The 16,271-nt window shown below is 40.8% G+C and overlaps 2 protein-coding genes across 9 annotated transcripts in view; both read left to right on the top strand.

The window, feature by feature from the left end:
* The first annotated feature begins 3,935 nt into the window (after positions 1-3,935).
* The window catches only part of LOC145338868 (zinc finger CCCH domain-containing protein 10-like), a 59,674-nt gene continuing 47,338 nt past the window's right edge, over positions 3,936-16,271 (top strand). The window contains exon 1 of one of the 8 annotated variants that reach the window (XM_080183264.1): positions 3,936-4,331. The gene's annotated coding sequence lies outside the window, so the exon portion shown is untranslated. Of the gene's footprint in view, positions 4,351-16,271 lie in introns of all 8 variants that reach the window. The other 7 variants (XM_080183261.1, XR_013885916.1, XM_080183260.1 and 4 more) reach the window with 7 other exon arrangements.
* On the top strand, positions 4,286-10,105 carry LOC145338869 (zinc finger CCCH domain-containing protein 10-like). Its single transcript, XM_080183266.1, has 2 exons — positions 4,286-4,346; positions 6,263-10,105. The coding sequence occupies exon 2, from the start codon at positions 6,311-6,313 to the stop codon at positions 6,989-6,991; it is 681 nt and encodes a 226-aa protein (XP_080039392.1). The 5' UTR covers positions 4,286-4,346; positions 6,263-6,310; the 3' UTR covers positions 6,992-10,105.

The raw sequence follows: 16,271 nt of genomic DNA, 5'->3' as shown, positions 1-16,271 counted from the left end.
CTCACCCATAACCCTTAATCCCCTCTCCCCATAACCCTTAATCCCCTCTCCCCATAACCCTTAATCCCCTCTCCCATAACCCTTAATCCCCTCTCCCCATAACCCTTAATCCCTCTCCCATAACCCTAATCCCCTCTCCCCATAACCCTTAATCCCTCTCCCCATAACCCTTAATCCCCTCTCCCCAACCCTTAATCCCCTTCCCCATACACCTTAATCCCTCTCCCCATCTTAATGCCACGTATCTCCCCATAACCCATAATCCCCTCTCCCCATAACCTTAATCCCCCTCTCCCCATAACCCCTTAATCCCCTCTCCCCATAACCTTAATCCCCCTTCCCCATAACCCTTAATCCCCTCTCCCCATAACCCTTAATCCCCTCTCCCCATAACCCTTAATCCCCTCTCCCCATAACCCTAATCCCCTCCCCATAACCCTTAATCCCCTCTCCCCATAACCCTTAATCCCCTCTCCCCATAACCCTTAATCCCCTCTCCCCATAACCCTTAATCCCCTCTCCCCATAACCCTTAATCCCCTCTCCCCATAACCCTTAATCCCCTCTCCCCATAACCCTTAATCCCCTCTCCCATAACCCTTAATCCCCTCTCCCCATAACCCTTAATCCCCTCTCCCCATAACCCTTAATCCCCTCTCCCCATAACCCTTAATCCCCTCTCCCCATAACCCTTAATCCCCTCTCCCCATAACCCTTAATCCCCTCTCCCCATAACCCTTAATCCCCTCTCCCCATAACCCTTAATCCCCTCTCCCCATAACCCTTAATCCCCTCTCCCCATAACCCTTAATCCCCTCTCCCCATAACCCTTAATCCCCTCTCCCCATAACCCTTAATCCCCTCTCCCCATAACCCTTAATCCCCTCTCCCCATAACCCTTAATCCCCTCTCCCCATAACCCTTAATCCCCTCTCCCCATAACCCTTAATCCCCTCTCCCCATAACCCTTAATCCCCTCTCCCCATAACCCTTAATCCCCTCTCCCCATAACCCTTAATCCCCTCTCCCCATAACCCTTAATCCCCTCTCTTATCAAAAACCCATCAACCCGCGTCTTAAAAATATTTAGCGAGGCAGCCTCCACCACTTCAACGGGCAGAGAATTCCAGAGATTCACCACCCTTTGAGTGAAGAAGTTCCTCCTCAACTCTGTTCTAAACCACCCCCCTTTTATCTTGAGGCTGTGCCCCCTAGTCCTACTGTCATTTTTGAGCGGGAAGAGTCTCTCCACCTCTATCCTATCCATCCCATTCATCATCTTATACGTCTCAATGAGATCTCCCCTCATTCTTCTAAACTCTAACGAGTACAAGCCCAGTTTATTCAGCCTCTCCTCATAGCTCAACCCCCTCAACTCCAGTATCAGCCTAGTAAACCTCCTCTGCACTCCCTCCAAGGCCAAAATATCTTTGCGCAGGTGCGGCGCCCAAAACTGCACACAGTACTCCAGCTGTGGCCTCACCAATGCCCTATACAGCTGCAGCAAGACCTCCCTACTTTTATATTCAATCCCCCTCGCTATGAAGGCCAGCATCCCATTCGCCTTCCTGACCACCTGCTGCACCTGCAAGCTGGGTTTTTGCGACTCATGCACAAGGACCCCGAGGTCCCTCTGCACCGTCGCCTGCTGCAGTTTTTCGCCACGTAAGTAATAGTCCTTCCTACCATTCTTCCTACCAAAGTGGACCACCTCACACTTGCCAACATTAAATTCCATTTGCCATTTCCTGGCCCATTCGCCCAGCCTATCTAGATCCTTCTGCAGACTCTCCACACCCTCCGCACAATTTGCCGTTCCCCCAATCTTGGTGTCATCAGCAAATTTCGACACCCTACACTCGGTTCCCTCCTCCAGATCATCTATATAAATGGTAAAAAGCTGAGGCCCCAGCACCGACCCCTGGGGCACTCCACTAGTCACCATCCGCCAATCCGAATAGCACCCGTTGACCCCCACTCTCTGCCTCCTATTTGACAACCAATCCTCTATCCACGCTAACACCCTACCCCCAACTCCATGTCCCTCGACCTTCTGCAATAACCTCTTGTGAGGTACTTTGTAAAACGCCTTCTGAAAATCTAGAAAGACCATATCCACCGCCCTAGACACATCCTCATAGAACTCCAGTAAATTTGTCAGACACGACTTCCCTTTAATGAAACAGATGGCCTTTACTTTCTGCAGCAGCTTGAACACAGGTCAACATTAGTTTTGGTCTGGTCTGATTTTCTACTTGTTTTCTAAATATTTTTAAGACGCGGGTTGATAGGTTTTTGATAGGCAAGGGGATTAAGGGTTATGGGGAGAGGGCGGGGATGTGGAACTGAGACATGACAGATCAGCCATGATCTTATTGAATGGCGGGGCAGGCTCGAGGGGCTAGATGGCCTACTCCTGCTCCTGCTCCTATTTCTTATGTTCTTTCCTTCTCTTTGTACTATCTGTTTTTTGAACCCGTACTTCTGTGTGCTGGAGCCATTTGGAGAGCTCTCTCTAGCTCTGGTATCCAGGATTTCTCATACCATAATAAAAGAAAAATACCATGGGTGATGGAAATCTGGAATAAAAACAAAGTGCAGAAAAAACTTAGCCAGATTGGCAGCATCTGTGGAAAGAGGAACAGAATTAACTTTTAAGTTGAACAACTTTTTTGGAAATAAGTCATATCTGACTTCTTGTTAATTCTGTTCCCTTCTCCACAAATGCTGCCAGACCTGCTCAGTTTCTCCAACCATGTTTGATAAAAGCAATTGACTTGCACCATTCACATGATTGATATTCTGTTCACATTTGCAGCAATATACAAACGATATTCTATTCACATTTGGATCAATGAACCATTGATATACAAGAAATAGAGTCCAGGGAATACAGATGTTTGGAGTCTAAATTTTTTTTTTAACTGTTACCAAAGGTGTTGCCATTCAGAAGTATGCTGACAGAATAACCATTTAACTGTCTTCTTGACTCTTGTCACTAGACCATACACTTCAGATAAACTTTTGTTTCTATTCCAAATTCCTGAATTGTTCTAACATTCTATAAATGTCTATATGCAATCACTGATATATAACTTAATTATGCAGAGTTATTCACATACCAGTAGTTAACTCTTTGCTTATCCAAAGCCCAAACAGTTTATAAGGTACAGTCCCTAAAGTTCAGGGCAGGAGGGAAAATATAATTCATGTTGCTTAAAATAATCATGGTCTCCTGGAACAAGGGAGAAACTTGAGAGTTTTCTTTGAAATTGGCCACAAGTTTTTCTATTTTTGTGTGTTTCTCTGGAGTTAGCGTTGCGATGATTGGGGAAGATTGTGGAGGTGAAGGTTAATTTAAACAACTGCACAGTAATGTTTGTGAATTGAAAGCGATCACAATTGTCAAATTGAAGTGAAATACCAATTGGACATGATAAATTGTCCACACAGGAGTATTCCGCATACTCTTTTTGAGGCCATAGTTTGTGCCTTTCAAGTTGCCCTGTACATTTCACTACCATTTTTGTATAGCTAATAAGAGGACCTAAGTGGCACCAGTGTTTACTTGCACTGCCCAGTGAAGGCTAAGCAAGAAAGAAAATCAGTGAACTCTACATGCCAGTTGGGAGGCCTTGGAATAAGTTGTTTGCCTGCTGTGACTGATATGCCATATGGTCCGACGAAAATTAAGAAATTAGATTTAAATAAAGACACACAACTTTGTTAATTATAGCAAACACTGAAAATTGTTAATCAAATGTTGATTTTGTTTTAAAAAAATAGTAATAGTAGACATCATAGTCCTCTCAATGGCAGCAAGAGGAACATAGATTGAAACATCTCTCCCTTAAATTGGACTGCCAAAAGTTAGGTTATTAAAATAAGATCGTGTTTCCATTTTCATATTTAAAATAGCGGGAATATTTGATTACTAAATATTCATTTTTTAAAAAGTCTGTACACCCTCTATCCAGACACAATCGAAACCCTTGTTCAGGCATCAGACCTTTGACAAAAATAAATAATTCTAATTTCAAAAGTATTTAATGTATTGTGTGCTGCGTTTTCTAAAATGAAAAAGAATCACATTTTAAATCCAAATGAGTGCTTTCCATTTGGCAGATGACGTTTGCTATTTACCTAGTGGCCTTTTCCCTTACTGTCCAAGACGCTTGTGTTGCGCCTTTTTCTGTGGGAGTCCTTCTTGACTGGGAGGACCGAGTTTGAAGCTCTTTGTCGTGAAGTTACCCTTGACTGGGAGGACCTGCGTTGAGCCTCTTTGTGTCGGAGCTTGTGAGGGAAGGAGCTGTGTTGTGCTGTGCTGTATAGGTAAACCCATCCCTGGTTTGTGAGTTTCAATACATGTTATAGTTTCGGATTCACTGAGATTATGCCAATATTTGACTGTGTACACGCTGTATGGAGAAGATTCACGTTTGTTGGCGGGTCGGGGTCATTTTTATTTGTAACAGGAAGTCGAGGCCTAAAGGCGCCATTACAGCCTGAAATCCAGCGAGCGCGTTTGAGACACCCCGGGTCAAGAGCTGTAATTTGGAGGCGCTGGGGTTCCCAGTCACTTTGTCGAATGATTTTGGTAAAGGTAGATTTAAGACACAAGTATCCGTCGAATAAAATGCGCAAGTTGGGTGCGTGGCACGTAGGATTAAAAAAAATCAGCGCTTGTGTGGGGGAGGGGAGGAGAATTCTGTTTAAAGGTCGGCATTATATTTTAGATACAAGAAAAAAATCAATTATTTCCCCATATTTAAACGGTAGTTAAATGTTTTTGGAATTAGTTGAAATTTGTTTGAGGCGGCTAGAATTCCAGTTTTATTAACGCGCTAAATTGCTCGTGTCTGGGAGGACATATTCGTAATTTGGAGGCGCTAATCCGTCTATGCAAATACGTTCTCATTTTCTATTGCCATTACTCGTCATCCACTTTTGCTTATTCCAACTTTTTAAATATTCGGATTGTGAGTTTAATTCTGTGTTTTTGTGTATCCAGTTGATTCATGCAGCCGAAAGTTAAGGCCTTGGAGCCTAGTAATTTGAAAAGCTATTTGAAATTGGTTACGTACAATACGGGAAGTGTAAAAAGTATAATCACTCGTGTGGCCAGTACGAAAAATGGGAATGTTAGCCACAACCTGAAGAGTTAACTATATTTTTGGTTTTGCAATACGAGTCAGTAAAAAAGTTACCCCCGACCCCCACCTTGCACCATTTTATCATATAAAATGATGTATAGAATTAAACTTGGGTGCAAGTATGGTGACCCAAGTTTGGGTTTTCTTGCTGTTGGATGTACTCTGAGAATCATCTGAAATAGCTCCAAGGAAACCAATGAAGCAGCAAGATCAGTCTGAGAACTATTCTGTGCAACCAGATTAAAGTTTGCGATAAGATGGGAAAAGCATGCCCTCAAATTTCTGAAATCAGGTGGCTCTCAGGCCAGCAGGCTCAATGTAATGATGATTTTCGTGGAATTGCAGAATATTCTGTTATCACTAAAGGAGCTTGACAGTGAGGGAAGTCTGGACTTGTAAGATCTTCATGCTGATGAGATGCTTCACTTTAACAAATTACATTTAAGGCTGCATTGCTTGTTTTCTTTTAAATTAGTCTGCTGTAAATATAAGAACAAATTTCCTGCAACATTGAGCATTCATGTGCATCCTGGGCTCATTGATACTGTTTTTGAGAAGTCAGCTGAATTGCAAAATTACCTGGGGTGGCTTCACAATTTTCCGCTGTAAAAATGCGCCTATCCTGTGCTCATTGGTACAGTTGAGGTTGGTAACATGCGTAAGACTGCCCATTATGATGTAGTCTGGCACTATTTGTTTGTCTATCTATACATTGCATTACTTATTGAGGGCACTCGGTTTACCTGTTGTACTCCTTTCAATAGGAAAAGTTGAAATCAACGCATCAGGAATCAATTTGTTCTGGCATTGTCCATACTTTTTTTTAAATGACGTGAATTGGAAAACTTGTAGACAATCCCAAAATATGAAGCAATGTGTATTTTTTTTGCGCATATCACGTGGATCTGAATGATTCATTTGTGAATTCTGTCCCACCCACCCCCCAAGTTGTGCAAGCACATTGCACAAATTTCTTCACTGCTAGTAGTCAGTTGATAATGTTGCTACTGCAACTACTCTGAATTCAATGTTTTATGGAATGCGCAATAGTTACTTTGTAAATGAATCGCTCATTCTCTGTAAAGACCTGCCTTTTTTTTTCTTTTGCAGTTGCTTGCGTAGCGCCTTGGCTAAACAGCGCAGAATTAATCTATAAAAATGCCAGATAACGGCACCGAGGAGGCTGGCCCCAGTACAGATGATATTTGTCGTGACTTCCTGCGCAACGTCTGCAACCGCGGTAAGCGCTGCAAGTTCCGCCACCCAGACGCTAATGAGATGTCCACCCTTGGCCTTTTATCTTCTGATCTACCCGTTAATAAAGGTGAGATTCCGATCTGCCACGACTATCAAAAGGGTGACTGTCAAAGAGGGCCCAAATGTAAGTTCCTGCACGTAAAGCGCGACGAGTATGGTTATGAAAACCAAGGTATGGCGCACAGCCAGGTGTTTTCTCCCTTGGCACGCAGATATGACCGCTATGATGACCTCTACTCTAGAGGTTATGATGCTGACCACTATGATGGCTACGACGCCCACATGAAGAGGAGAAGGATGGAGGGCATGGGGTTTGAAGTATACGACTACGGCATGCAGAATCCAGGCGCGGCTGACTACCGGTTTCTGAAGGAAGAGAATCTCATGCTGCAAAAGCGCGTTGAGGATCTCCAAAAACAGGTGTCAAACCTGATGGCCACCAATGAGCTCCTCCTGGAGCAGAATGCAAATCTCCGCAACCAAGTGAAGATGGGAATGATGACTCCCATGACCCCCATGACCTCCATGACACCTATGACCCCCACACCCACTGCAACAGCTGGGAGATTCACCACCCAGTGACATTGCAGTTGATCACCTGAAAGAGGTGTGATTCAGCTCTCATACTTGTTTGTCACTTCAGTATACTAATAAAGAAACCTATGTAGTTTGCCAGATCTGAGAATGTTGTGCTGGGACTCTGCTTTACAGATGCAAATTTACAAATTGACCTATAAAAGACCACAAGCTCAATCGCTACAAGGCAGTTTTACCACCACTACCTTGAATTTATAAATGTGGGGGGAGGAAATAAAAGATAGTTATCGGTCGCTTGAATACCTTCAGGTCAGGTTGCTGTGTTACCCTTTCTAACATTCAGGGGATGGGTGAATGTGAAGTAAGAACAGTATCAGAAATTTTGATATTTGTTCATGATTATATCCCAATTCCCTGTAATGAACATTTAAACCACTTGTAGAATTTGACTATCCTCCCATTGAAAATAAAATAATGGGAGAACTTTGAAAATACTTAGTGTGAGGAGAGGTTGGGTTATAATCCAGTGTTGGACTTGTGCAATTTTCCAAGTGATTGTGAAAATTTTACATCCAGTGACTGGATTGTGGCCCTATGATTACAGGTTTGAGAGTATTCTCTTCCACACATCTTGCTTTTTCTGAAAACTTGTTGGAAGACTTAAAACATATGCCAGATTTGTCTTTGGCAAAACATAGTGGCCGAAACAGAAGTGAATTAAGTGGAGAAATTAGCCACTAATTTAACCACCTGTACTGCAAAACTTTCCATTGTGTTATAGTGAGATGCCTTGGTGTGTGTTGCAAACTGTAACAGTCTTGGGTACTGAAGGGTTGTATAAGTCTCTATCAATTTTATTGTCCTGATTTATTTTGTCAGCTAAATCCAACAAATGGAGTATAGCCTTTAATACACCCAAATCATTTTTTAAATATGTAGCTGCCTCCTATCTGTTATTTTGTATGTGACTGACTTTTATGAGAACCAAGTCAATCGTTTGCAAGCCAATGACTTCTTTGACCCTGTCTCAAAAGCCACAGGAAGTGAGGCATTTTAATGCTTTGCATAGCAGGTATTGTTGGGTTGGTGGTCCTTTGGTCTATGGAAATCTGTATTGTAGTGGGGTGTTTTTTGCATTGGTGATGGGAACCCAGGACCACTGCATGTCACCTCATGCAGTTTTTCCTGTTAGTCGTCTTGCATTGCTTTCTACCTTATAACTCAATTTAAAATAGTTGAATGAGTGTAGATATTAGTTGCCATATTTTCACTAAACTCTGGTGAACAGAGAACTCTGCCTGCTTTTTAGTAATTCCCCAGCTACTATGCATAAAGTTTAACTTTTTCTTGTTGCCTCTGCTGTTCCCACTGGGGCCAGGCATCTTGGTCCCAAGCCTCTGAAAATCTTGATCTTGCACTTACTGTTGCAGGAAATAAAGCCTACAAAAACATCCTTCTGATTCTCTTCTCTGGTTCAACTGGGAATGGTGGACACAGACTAGCCCCCAACTACTGTACTTCTAATTTCCTTTTGTCCACATGCTTTTATCTCCCTCTATACTTCAGCTCAAGGGATATAATTCAGCCATGTGTTGCAAAATGCAATTCATCACGTTACCACTAGGTATTAGTGGTGATGGATATCAAGCTAATACAGCATGTACCAGATACTTTTGGAATTCCTCTCTCATAGTCCAGGAATATGAATTATTTTAGCTATAACTGGTACACAGGGATGGATGAATCATAATTTGGTGTACAGTAGAACCCTGTTTGTGATAGGACAATATGAAAGCTTATTCATCAGACTTGCATAAACTACTCAAGTCATTAACGATTTGTCCCAGCAGGACTTGGCAGGAATCTGCTTATTAATGTATCTGATTTAAATTTGCATGGATTTGACTGTACAGCCTCTTCCAGTTCCTTGAACCACAGTGCTTGAAGTATCGCTCTTGTAATGTTTATTTTAGATTCCTGCACTGAAACATACTATGATACTATTTATAGTCATAACTGGCATCAGTGGTTTAGGATTCTGGCATCCATCTATCCCTTATTATGGTGTTTGTACATACTATGTGAGTTTAGTTTTCCACTTTAAAGCTTGAGGTCAAGACTTACAGTTGACATTTCTTCTCCCCACCCCATACATGTACATACATGTACACACACACCACACGCACATGCACACAGACACACACCTGCTCTTACATAAATATTTGGGAATCACCTAAGCTAAAGTTAACTGTCTGGTGTGGGGGGGAAGGGGCAGTTATTTGTTTATGGCTATTCATCAGTTATTATTAATCCTTTCCAGTCAAGAAACCAGACATGCAATAGGTTTTTTGGTGTGGTCAAAACTTCCAGACTAGAATGGTTACACCACAATATACTTAAATCAACTAGAAGGAAGGAAATAATCGGATTTCTTGGACTTGAAGAAACAATGAAATAGTTTTTTCACAGCCTACACAGACCCTGTGGTAATCATTCACATTTTTTGCACAAAAGAATTGTGATTTGAAGTAGGTTTGATGTGGTCATAGTGAGGTCTGTGCACCTGGAGAATGTGAATGTTCCAGGAAAACATGGGTCTATCTTGCAGTTGATAAGTGTATTCCTGTTTACCATTGATCTGAACTGCATTTTTGTTTCTTCAGTTTGAATTCTGACTTTCACTTGATGGCTAACTAGTTTTAATTTTTTATTTCCGTTTTTAATGTCTTATTACTGTGCTACCAAAATACATTGTTTCCAACATTGGACTTAACTTGTAGTGAAATGATTGTTGAGATGGGTTAGTAAACACATGGTTGTCTATTTAGGCATGCCAATAAAAATGGGAAACAATCACTGCTTTAGTTGCATCTTATGGGCTGGAAAGGTTTAATGCTACAGTATATGTATAATGTGTATATATTGATTGCTACATAATTCTTTGCTCTGGTTAATGCTTTTCTATGCGATTACATGTAGACTGTTCTTTCCCATGGTTAATTGTTCCACTGATGCAGACCTCCAGGACAACAAAATCTATACAGTCCTAAACTAAGTGTACTTTGTTTAATTGTTGACCTTTTAAAGCAAAAATGTGTTCACCTTCATTTCTATGGAAGTCTGTTGAGTGTATAACAATAAAGCAAATTTTCATTTGTGTATTGTTTTGTATTCCTTGTGTTTATAGGGCACACTTAAATAGCGTTGCCTATTTTGGGATGTGATGGTGTTGAGATAAAATGCTATCCTTTACCTCTAGACATGAGTTGGAACTCGATTTAGGCCAATCTGATAATGCCAGAGTGGCTCTAGAGGTGATAGCTCCTATTTATAAAATGGCAGTTTATATTGGAACTGTTCAACAGGAGGGAGCAAACAGTGGCTATGGCATTGATGCTAAAAGGTTACCACCTACTTTCCACCTCCTCTGCTACTTCCACTCTGACTGTAGTCAATGATTTGATGTATTTTTTTGTGACCTACCTAGGATGGGGACTTTTGTATACAAGTTAAAACTTAGGAAGGTTTTTAGAAATCTAAACCATACGAAAAATATGTTTTGGTAAGTTATAGCTTAAAGAAAGCGTGGAACAGGTGGTGAGCTGCCTGCTCTTTTCCCGATTTTAAACTGGTGCATTCTCTTAAATATAAATTCTATTTAATCAAATCAGGTTATGCCAAGGAGCCAGGAAATAGCAAATGTTCAAAAAAAAAAATCTGGTCATTCAAAACAGGAGGCTTCATAGCAAAGTATGATCCCATCCTTTCTTGACATTCATGTATGCAATTCCATTGAGGTTAATGGGTCGGTGTTCAGGATTAGGCACCCAGGCTTTTCTCGCCCTAATCTGGGTTGCTGAGGCCAGTTGGTGGTGGGAGGGTGTGTGTTGGAGATTTATTCCACTATAGCTAAAATTAATGAACTCCAGTCAGACTAAGTACCATCCCTGGGAGCTCTGTAATCTGTGTGGCTCCACAGATTACTTTGCTGATATATCAGGGATCCTGATTGGAACTTCAATTTAGAAACAACTTCGTCTATTGGGAATTTGACCCCTGTTTGCCATTTTTCCAATTATACATGCTTAATGAGTTTTAGCTTCAGGGAAGAAATTTTAGAGCAGTAAATTTCTAGGCAGACGGGTCTGTGAAAAGGTAGCTCACACCTGGTAAATTTGTTTTTTCACTGTTAGAAGATGTGGCTATTTAACTCAGAAAACAATTGAGACAGTGGAGAAGGTGTGGTGCTAGTGGCATTGATGAGTAATGGGCAGTTTAGTTGATTAGAGCCTTTATACTTTTGGGCCCAAGTTTCTTCGAGCCGCTGAATGAGTTTTATAAATCCTTTTTCATTCTTGGATTGTGGGTGTCACTGACAAATTGTGTTTATTGCTCATTTTTACATGTGTAACATTGATAAGAGTATGTGGCACAGAAGCAGGTCATTCCACCCAACTAAGTTGGTGTGACTATTCTCACCAAACTCTTATTTCATCTACCTCATCTTATATTTTTCCATCCTCCTTTTGGAAGCATCTAAGCTATTTGCCACTATGTCCTATGGTAGATGGTTCTACATTCTGTCACCTTTATTTCTCTGTGGGATTTATTTGTAACTATTTTGTATTTATTGCCCCTAGTTTTGGATTCTGCCATGAATGGAAATGTTCTCTCCACAGCTAGTCTTTCTAGCTCATTCATAATTTTAAAGAATATTCTCAACCCTTTTTAACTTTATAGCGCGCACACACACACACCCCCGCCCCCCAAATCCCTGGATAGCTGTAATCTCTGTTCCAGTACCACCCCCAAAATGTTCTCTTAACCCCCCTGTAACTCATAATAACGTAGAGACCTGAGCTCTGCACAGTACATCCTGAACTGGGTCCCAGCAAACTTACAAATTCTATATCCATGGGAATAAATGCCAGTGTGTTAGCATTTTAATTCATTTTCTGACCAGGATTGCTTTTTTATTAATGATTTGTTCATCTACATCCTCAGTTCCTGTTTGTTCTTGTACCACCCCCCCATTCCATTTCTTTTCTAACATAGTGTAGTGAGTTTTGTGTTTTTTCCAACCAAAGCATATCACCTAAGTTATTTGTGTTTTAAATGTTTGTTTACCACTTGACTGTAAGGTTTCTGATTATCTTATAATTGCAGTTTCCTAAATATTGACTATAACCTCCCCATTTGGTAAAATTTGCAAGCAAAGTTATTTATAATTTACATTAATGATTTGGATTTAGGAATAACAGTTGTTCTAAGCACTGATTCTTGTAGAACAGTGGCTTCTACCTTCCTCCAATCTAAATGATTGCTCTTTCACCATTTTTTTTCAACAACATTCTACTGAGATATTAACCAAAGTACCTTGCTAGGCTACTTCAGATGAACCATGTTGTACACAGGCCAAATTAAGTAAGGATGACATTTTTCCTGTAATGGAAATCCAGTTGGGTTTTTATAACTGTTAGAAAATTTTACATTATTTTCCAGATTTTCTACTTTTTGTCATGGTGGACCTTTAGTTCCAATCTCCCTTTCTAGTCCTGGAACTGACTTGCCACTGCACACTTCATGAAGTTAATATCCATAGACTGAGTTTGTAATGGGAATAGATTCTTGCCCCAAATTCAACACTAAATGAATAATACTGAGGTCACTGTGGAAAATGGAAGTGTTATGCAGGTATATGCTTGTAAGATTGGCTTAGGTAGTGGAGGTGGGGGAGAAACATAGTTCTTTATCTCGCTATGTTGCAGTTGACCTGGAAATGCTCTGTCTAAAATGGAAAGTATTTTGTTCCCCAGCACATATCTTGATGAGAACAACAATCAGTCAGTAGGAAAGTTTGTAAGTGCCAGTGTAGTTAAATTTATTTTAAAGGCTTTTTTTGGAAAAAATCCAAAAAGTGGAATAATGCCTAATGATTTGGTGACTGGATACAAAAGAAAAATGGGATTCCCCTAACAGGTCCTGTTCATGTAGCTAAACAAGTATTTATTTTTGCTGCTCCTTTCAGTGTACTAAAATGACACATGAAGGTGGAATACAATTCAATTTCAAATTTTGTCATACATAATGTCAATCTTCTGTTACAACTATTGATGCCCTTTCACAGACAAGATGTACTTTTGTCTTTTCCAGCTTTGTTTTCTCAAGCTTGTGAAGTAAAAAGTGGTTCCTTTCTTCCTCCTTGCCCTTAAATGTTTGCTGGATTGCAAGTGGCAATGGCTTTTCAGTACCTCTTGCAAATGGTCATTGTGCAAAACTCAAGTGGTTTGTAAACCTTAGTTGTTTGGTTGAATATGCTAATAGGGAAAACATAAAATGGCTGCCTGCCATCCGAGTATAACTTTTGAAGATGAAACTTGTTCCCATTGCTTCAGCTTATGTTCTGAAACATCAGTGTTGATGGGCAGCAAGGACTACGTTGGTGATGGAGTGCAAGCCTCAAAAGTCCTCTGGAAGGGGCACAGGTGTCTGCTTCCTACTGCTGATTGCAGGAATTTCTAACTGTAGCCTGGTTCCAGGTAGCGCATGAATTGGCGGGTGCTCTACTCTGATCTGTATGGTGCAGAAACCGTTGACAGCCTGGTCTAAAATTCACTATCTACAGCAGCTTTTCATCTGACGCTACTGGAATTAATCCTAGTGAAGAATATGCTTGTGATTAAATCTACAAGACTTGTGGCCTTGATTATTCTGAGTACTTTCTAGTCCAGTTCACTTTTCTTGCCATATCTATTGCTCTGTAATTTGGAATGAATTGAGTGAAGAAATGTTATGCTCTGGTACTTATCAGAATATCTGAGTTTGGTGTCCACAGATAATCTACTTAGGACTCTTCTATCCAATCATGGATGAACCACAGATTAAATATTGATATTAAAAACTGCCATGTTGAAAATCATTTGAATGCAGAACAGTTCTTCACTCCCTTCAAATAAAATACATCTTCACAAAGATAGTGTCACAATGATAAATGTCAGCACTTAATCGCAAATAAGCTGCACAGTCTAGTTGTGCCAGAGCTTCAGCATAATCTTTGCCTTCTTAGAAATATGGATCTGAGTTGAATGCCAGAGGGGAGGCAGGAGTAGCAGCCTTCGACAGCAAGGCAGTGTTTGAATGAGTAGGGGAGTTTGAGTCTTATCAAGTATGAACTGGGGTGAAGAGGATATTGGGGGTCAGTGGAGATCATGTAATTGATGCAAAGGAAGTTGATAAAGTCATTGCATCCACAGAACATCACTGCCAGACGTCTTAAGGGAAGTGTCTGCAACCCAAGCATCAGTCCATGAACTTCCCTCTGCAAAAGCCAAGAGCAAAGCTGGGTGTTGCTGGTTGTGTTCAGCTCCATTCACAACACCAAATATAAAGTAGCCTTTCCCTACCTATAGTAGTACCCACAAAATTTGGGCTTGGGACTTAATTGGCTTCTTACTGGTCTCTGTCTACCACTAGCCGACTCTGGCTGCAGATAGATACAGTCTACAGAAAGCTTTGGATGCTCGCTTTAGGCATCTATCATTGAAAAGGACAAGAACATCAGAAAATAGGTGGTCATCACTTTCAAGTTTTGCACCATAAACAGGTATTGTTTCCAGATACATACCTTGAAACTCCCTACTTAAATTGTTGAGGGAATCAGTACTGCAAGGACTGCTGCAATCGCAGAAGGCCCACCACCTCTGGACAGTCAAGGGTGGTACAATGGTACAGTAGCAGTGTTGCCCATAATCTAAATTGTTTTTAAGGAAGTTAACATTTTGGAAAACAACTGAAGCATCTAGCTCTGAAGGCTGTTCGTTCACCAAAGGTAAGATGGATTTGTGTATGGAGGCATTGAGGTTCTTGTTAATAAAACAAGAGCACAGGTATACATGTGATCACCAAGGTGAAGGGTCAAGGCTTCTAATTGAGGAAACAATTTGTTAACAAGCCCAAAACTAGAGATGTCATGATTGGGGTGATATGGAGTTGGGATGTAAAAGCCTTTAGATGTAAGTAAAAGAATGATCTCAGTACAGTGAAGAAAAAGGGATAAATGACATGCAGGGTTGCATAATGGGATATAACGATACTAAAAGTATTTTTATGTTGGCAATATAGGTCACTAAGGGACTGTAGGTAGTAGAAATGACTTTTTTAAAGAACGATATCATAGAATCCCCACAGTGCAGAAGGAGGCCATCTGGGCCATCAAGTGCACCAACCACAATCCCATGCAGGCCCCACACATTTACCCTGATAATTCTGACACTAGTGTTAATTTGGCATTGCCAATTAACCTAACCTGCAAATCTTTGGACTGTGGGAGGAAACTGGAGGAACCTGATGCAGACACTGGGCAAAAGTGCAAACTCCACACAGACAGTGACCTGAGGGTTGGAATTGAACCTGGGTGCCTGCGCTGCACAGCAGCAGTGCTAACCACTGTGCCACCCTTTTCTTCATTGGGTTGATTGTGATATGCAGTAGGTAAGGTTGGATGTTGAGGGGGGGCTGGCCTTTTAACTTGAGAAGGGTAAATATAGAATGGGAGGGGAGCAATTAAATCATTGAAAGCAGAAATGTAACCTTGTTGCATTTTTTCATTTACCATTTAGCTGTTTCCAATTAATAAAGATTGACAAAGTGTTAGGCTTATGCTGTCTATGTTTGAAGGAAATATCTGCCCAGAATTTACTGAAGAGATTACAGTTTTGAGGCTAGGGAAATTAAAAGGTCCCATTCACGTTATTTTGCGTTCCGAAACAATAGGAGGTTGTTGATGCATACTGTGGATTTAGGTGGACTGTTTGGTAGTAGATCATTATGGAGGTCCATATAAAAGCACTTGAAGGCTAATGCACAAGAAGTCAGTCCTTCATCCAGCAAATCTTCCTATTCAGATTTTGTTAACCAAAATTTTTCAATTTGCTTCCTTAGAACATCCCCAGTATCCCTTTTGATCCTTCCATCTAGGCTGGTTCACATTCTGTAATCTCCCCGTACAAGAATAGATTAAAAAAACAGAAAATGTTGGAAATACTCAGCAGATCTAGCAGCATCTATGGAGGGAGAAACAAGAGCTAAAGTTTCTGGTCGTGAGCTATCAGAAATTGAAATTTGGATGTCAGTCAGGAACTAAACTTAAGTGCTTAAAGGGGATTCACACTAGTTCAATTTACTGCTTTTTTAATTCTGCATTTTTTTTGCAGGTCCTGATCAAAATTGCAAGAAGCAGCTAATACAACAAATTTTTCTGATTTAATGAACCACAATTTTAATTATAATGCCCCAGGATTTGATGCTAGTGACCAGGTAGCTTTAG

The sequence above is a fragment of the Carcharhinus amblyrhynchos genome, unplaced genomic scaffold (genome assembly GCF_965287045.1).
Source record: "Carcharhinus amblyrhynchos unplaced genomic scaffold, sCarAmb.v2.hapA chromosome_202, whole genome shotgun sequence".
Taxonomy (NCBI): Eukaryota; Metazoa; Chordata; class Chondrichthyes; order Carcharhiniformes; family Carcharhinidae; genus Carcharhinus; species Carcharhinus amblyrhynchos.
This window is presented reverse-complemented; position numbering and strand designations above follow the sequence as displayed.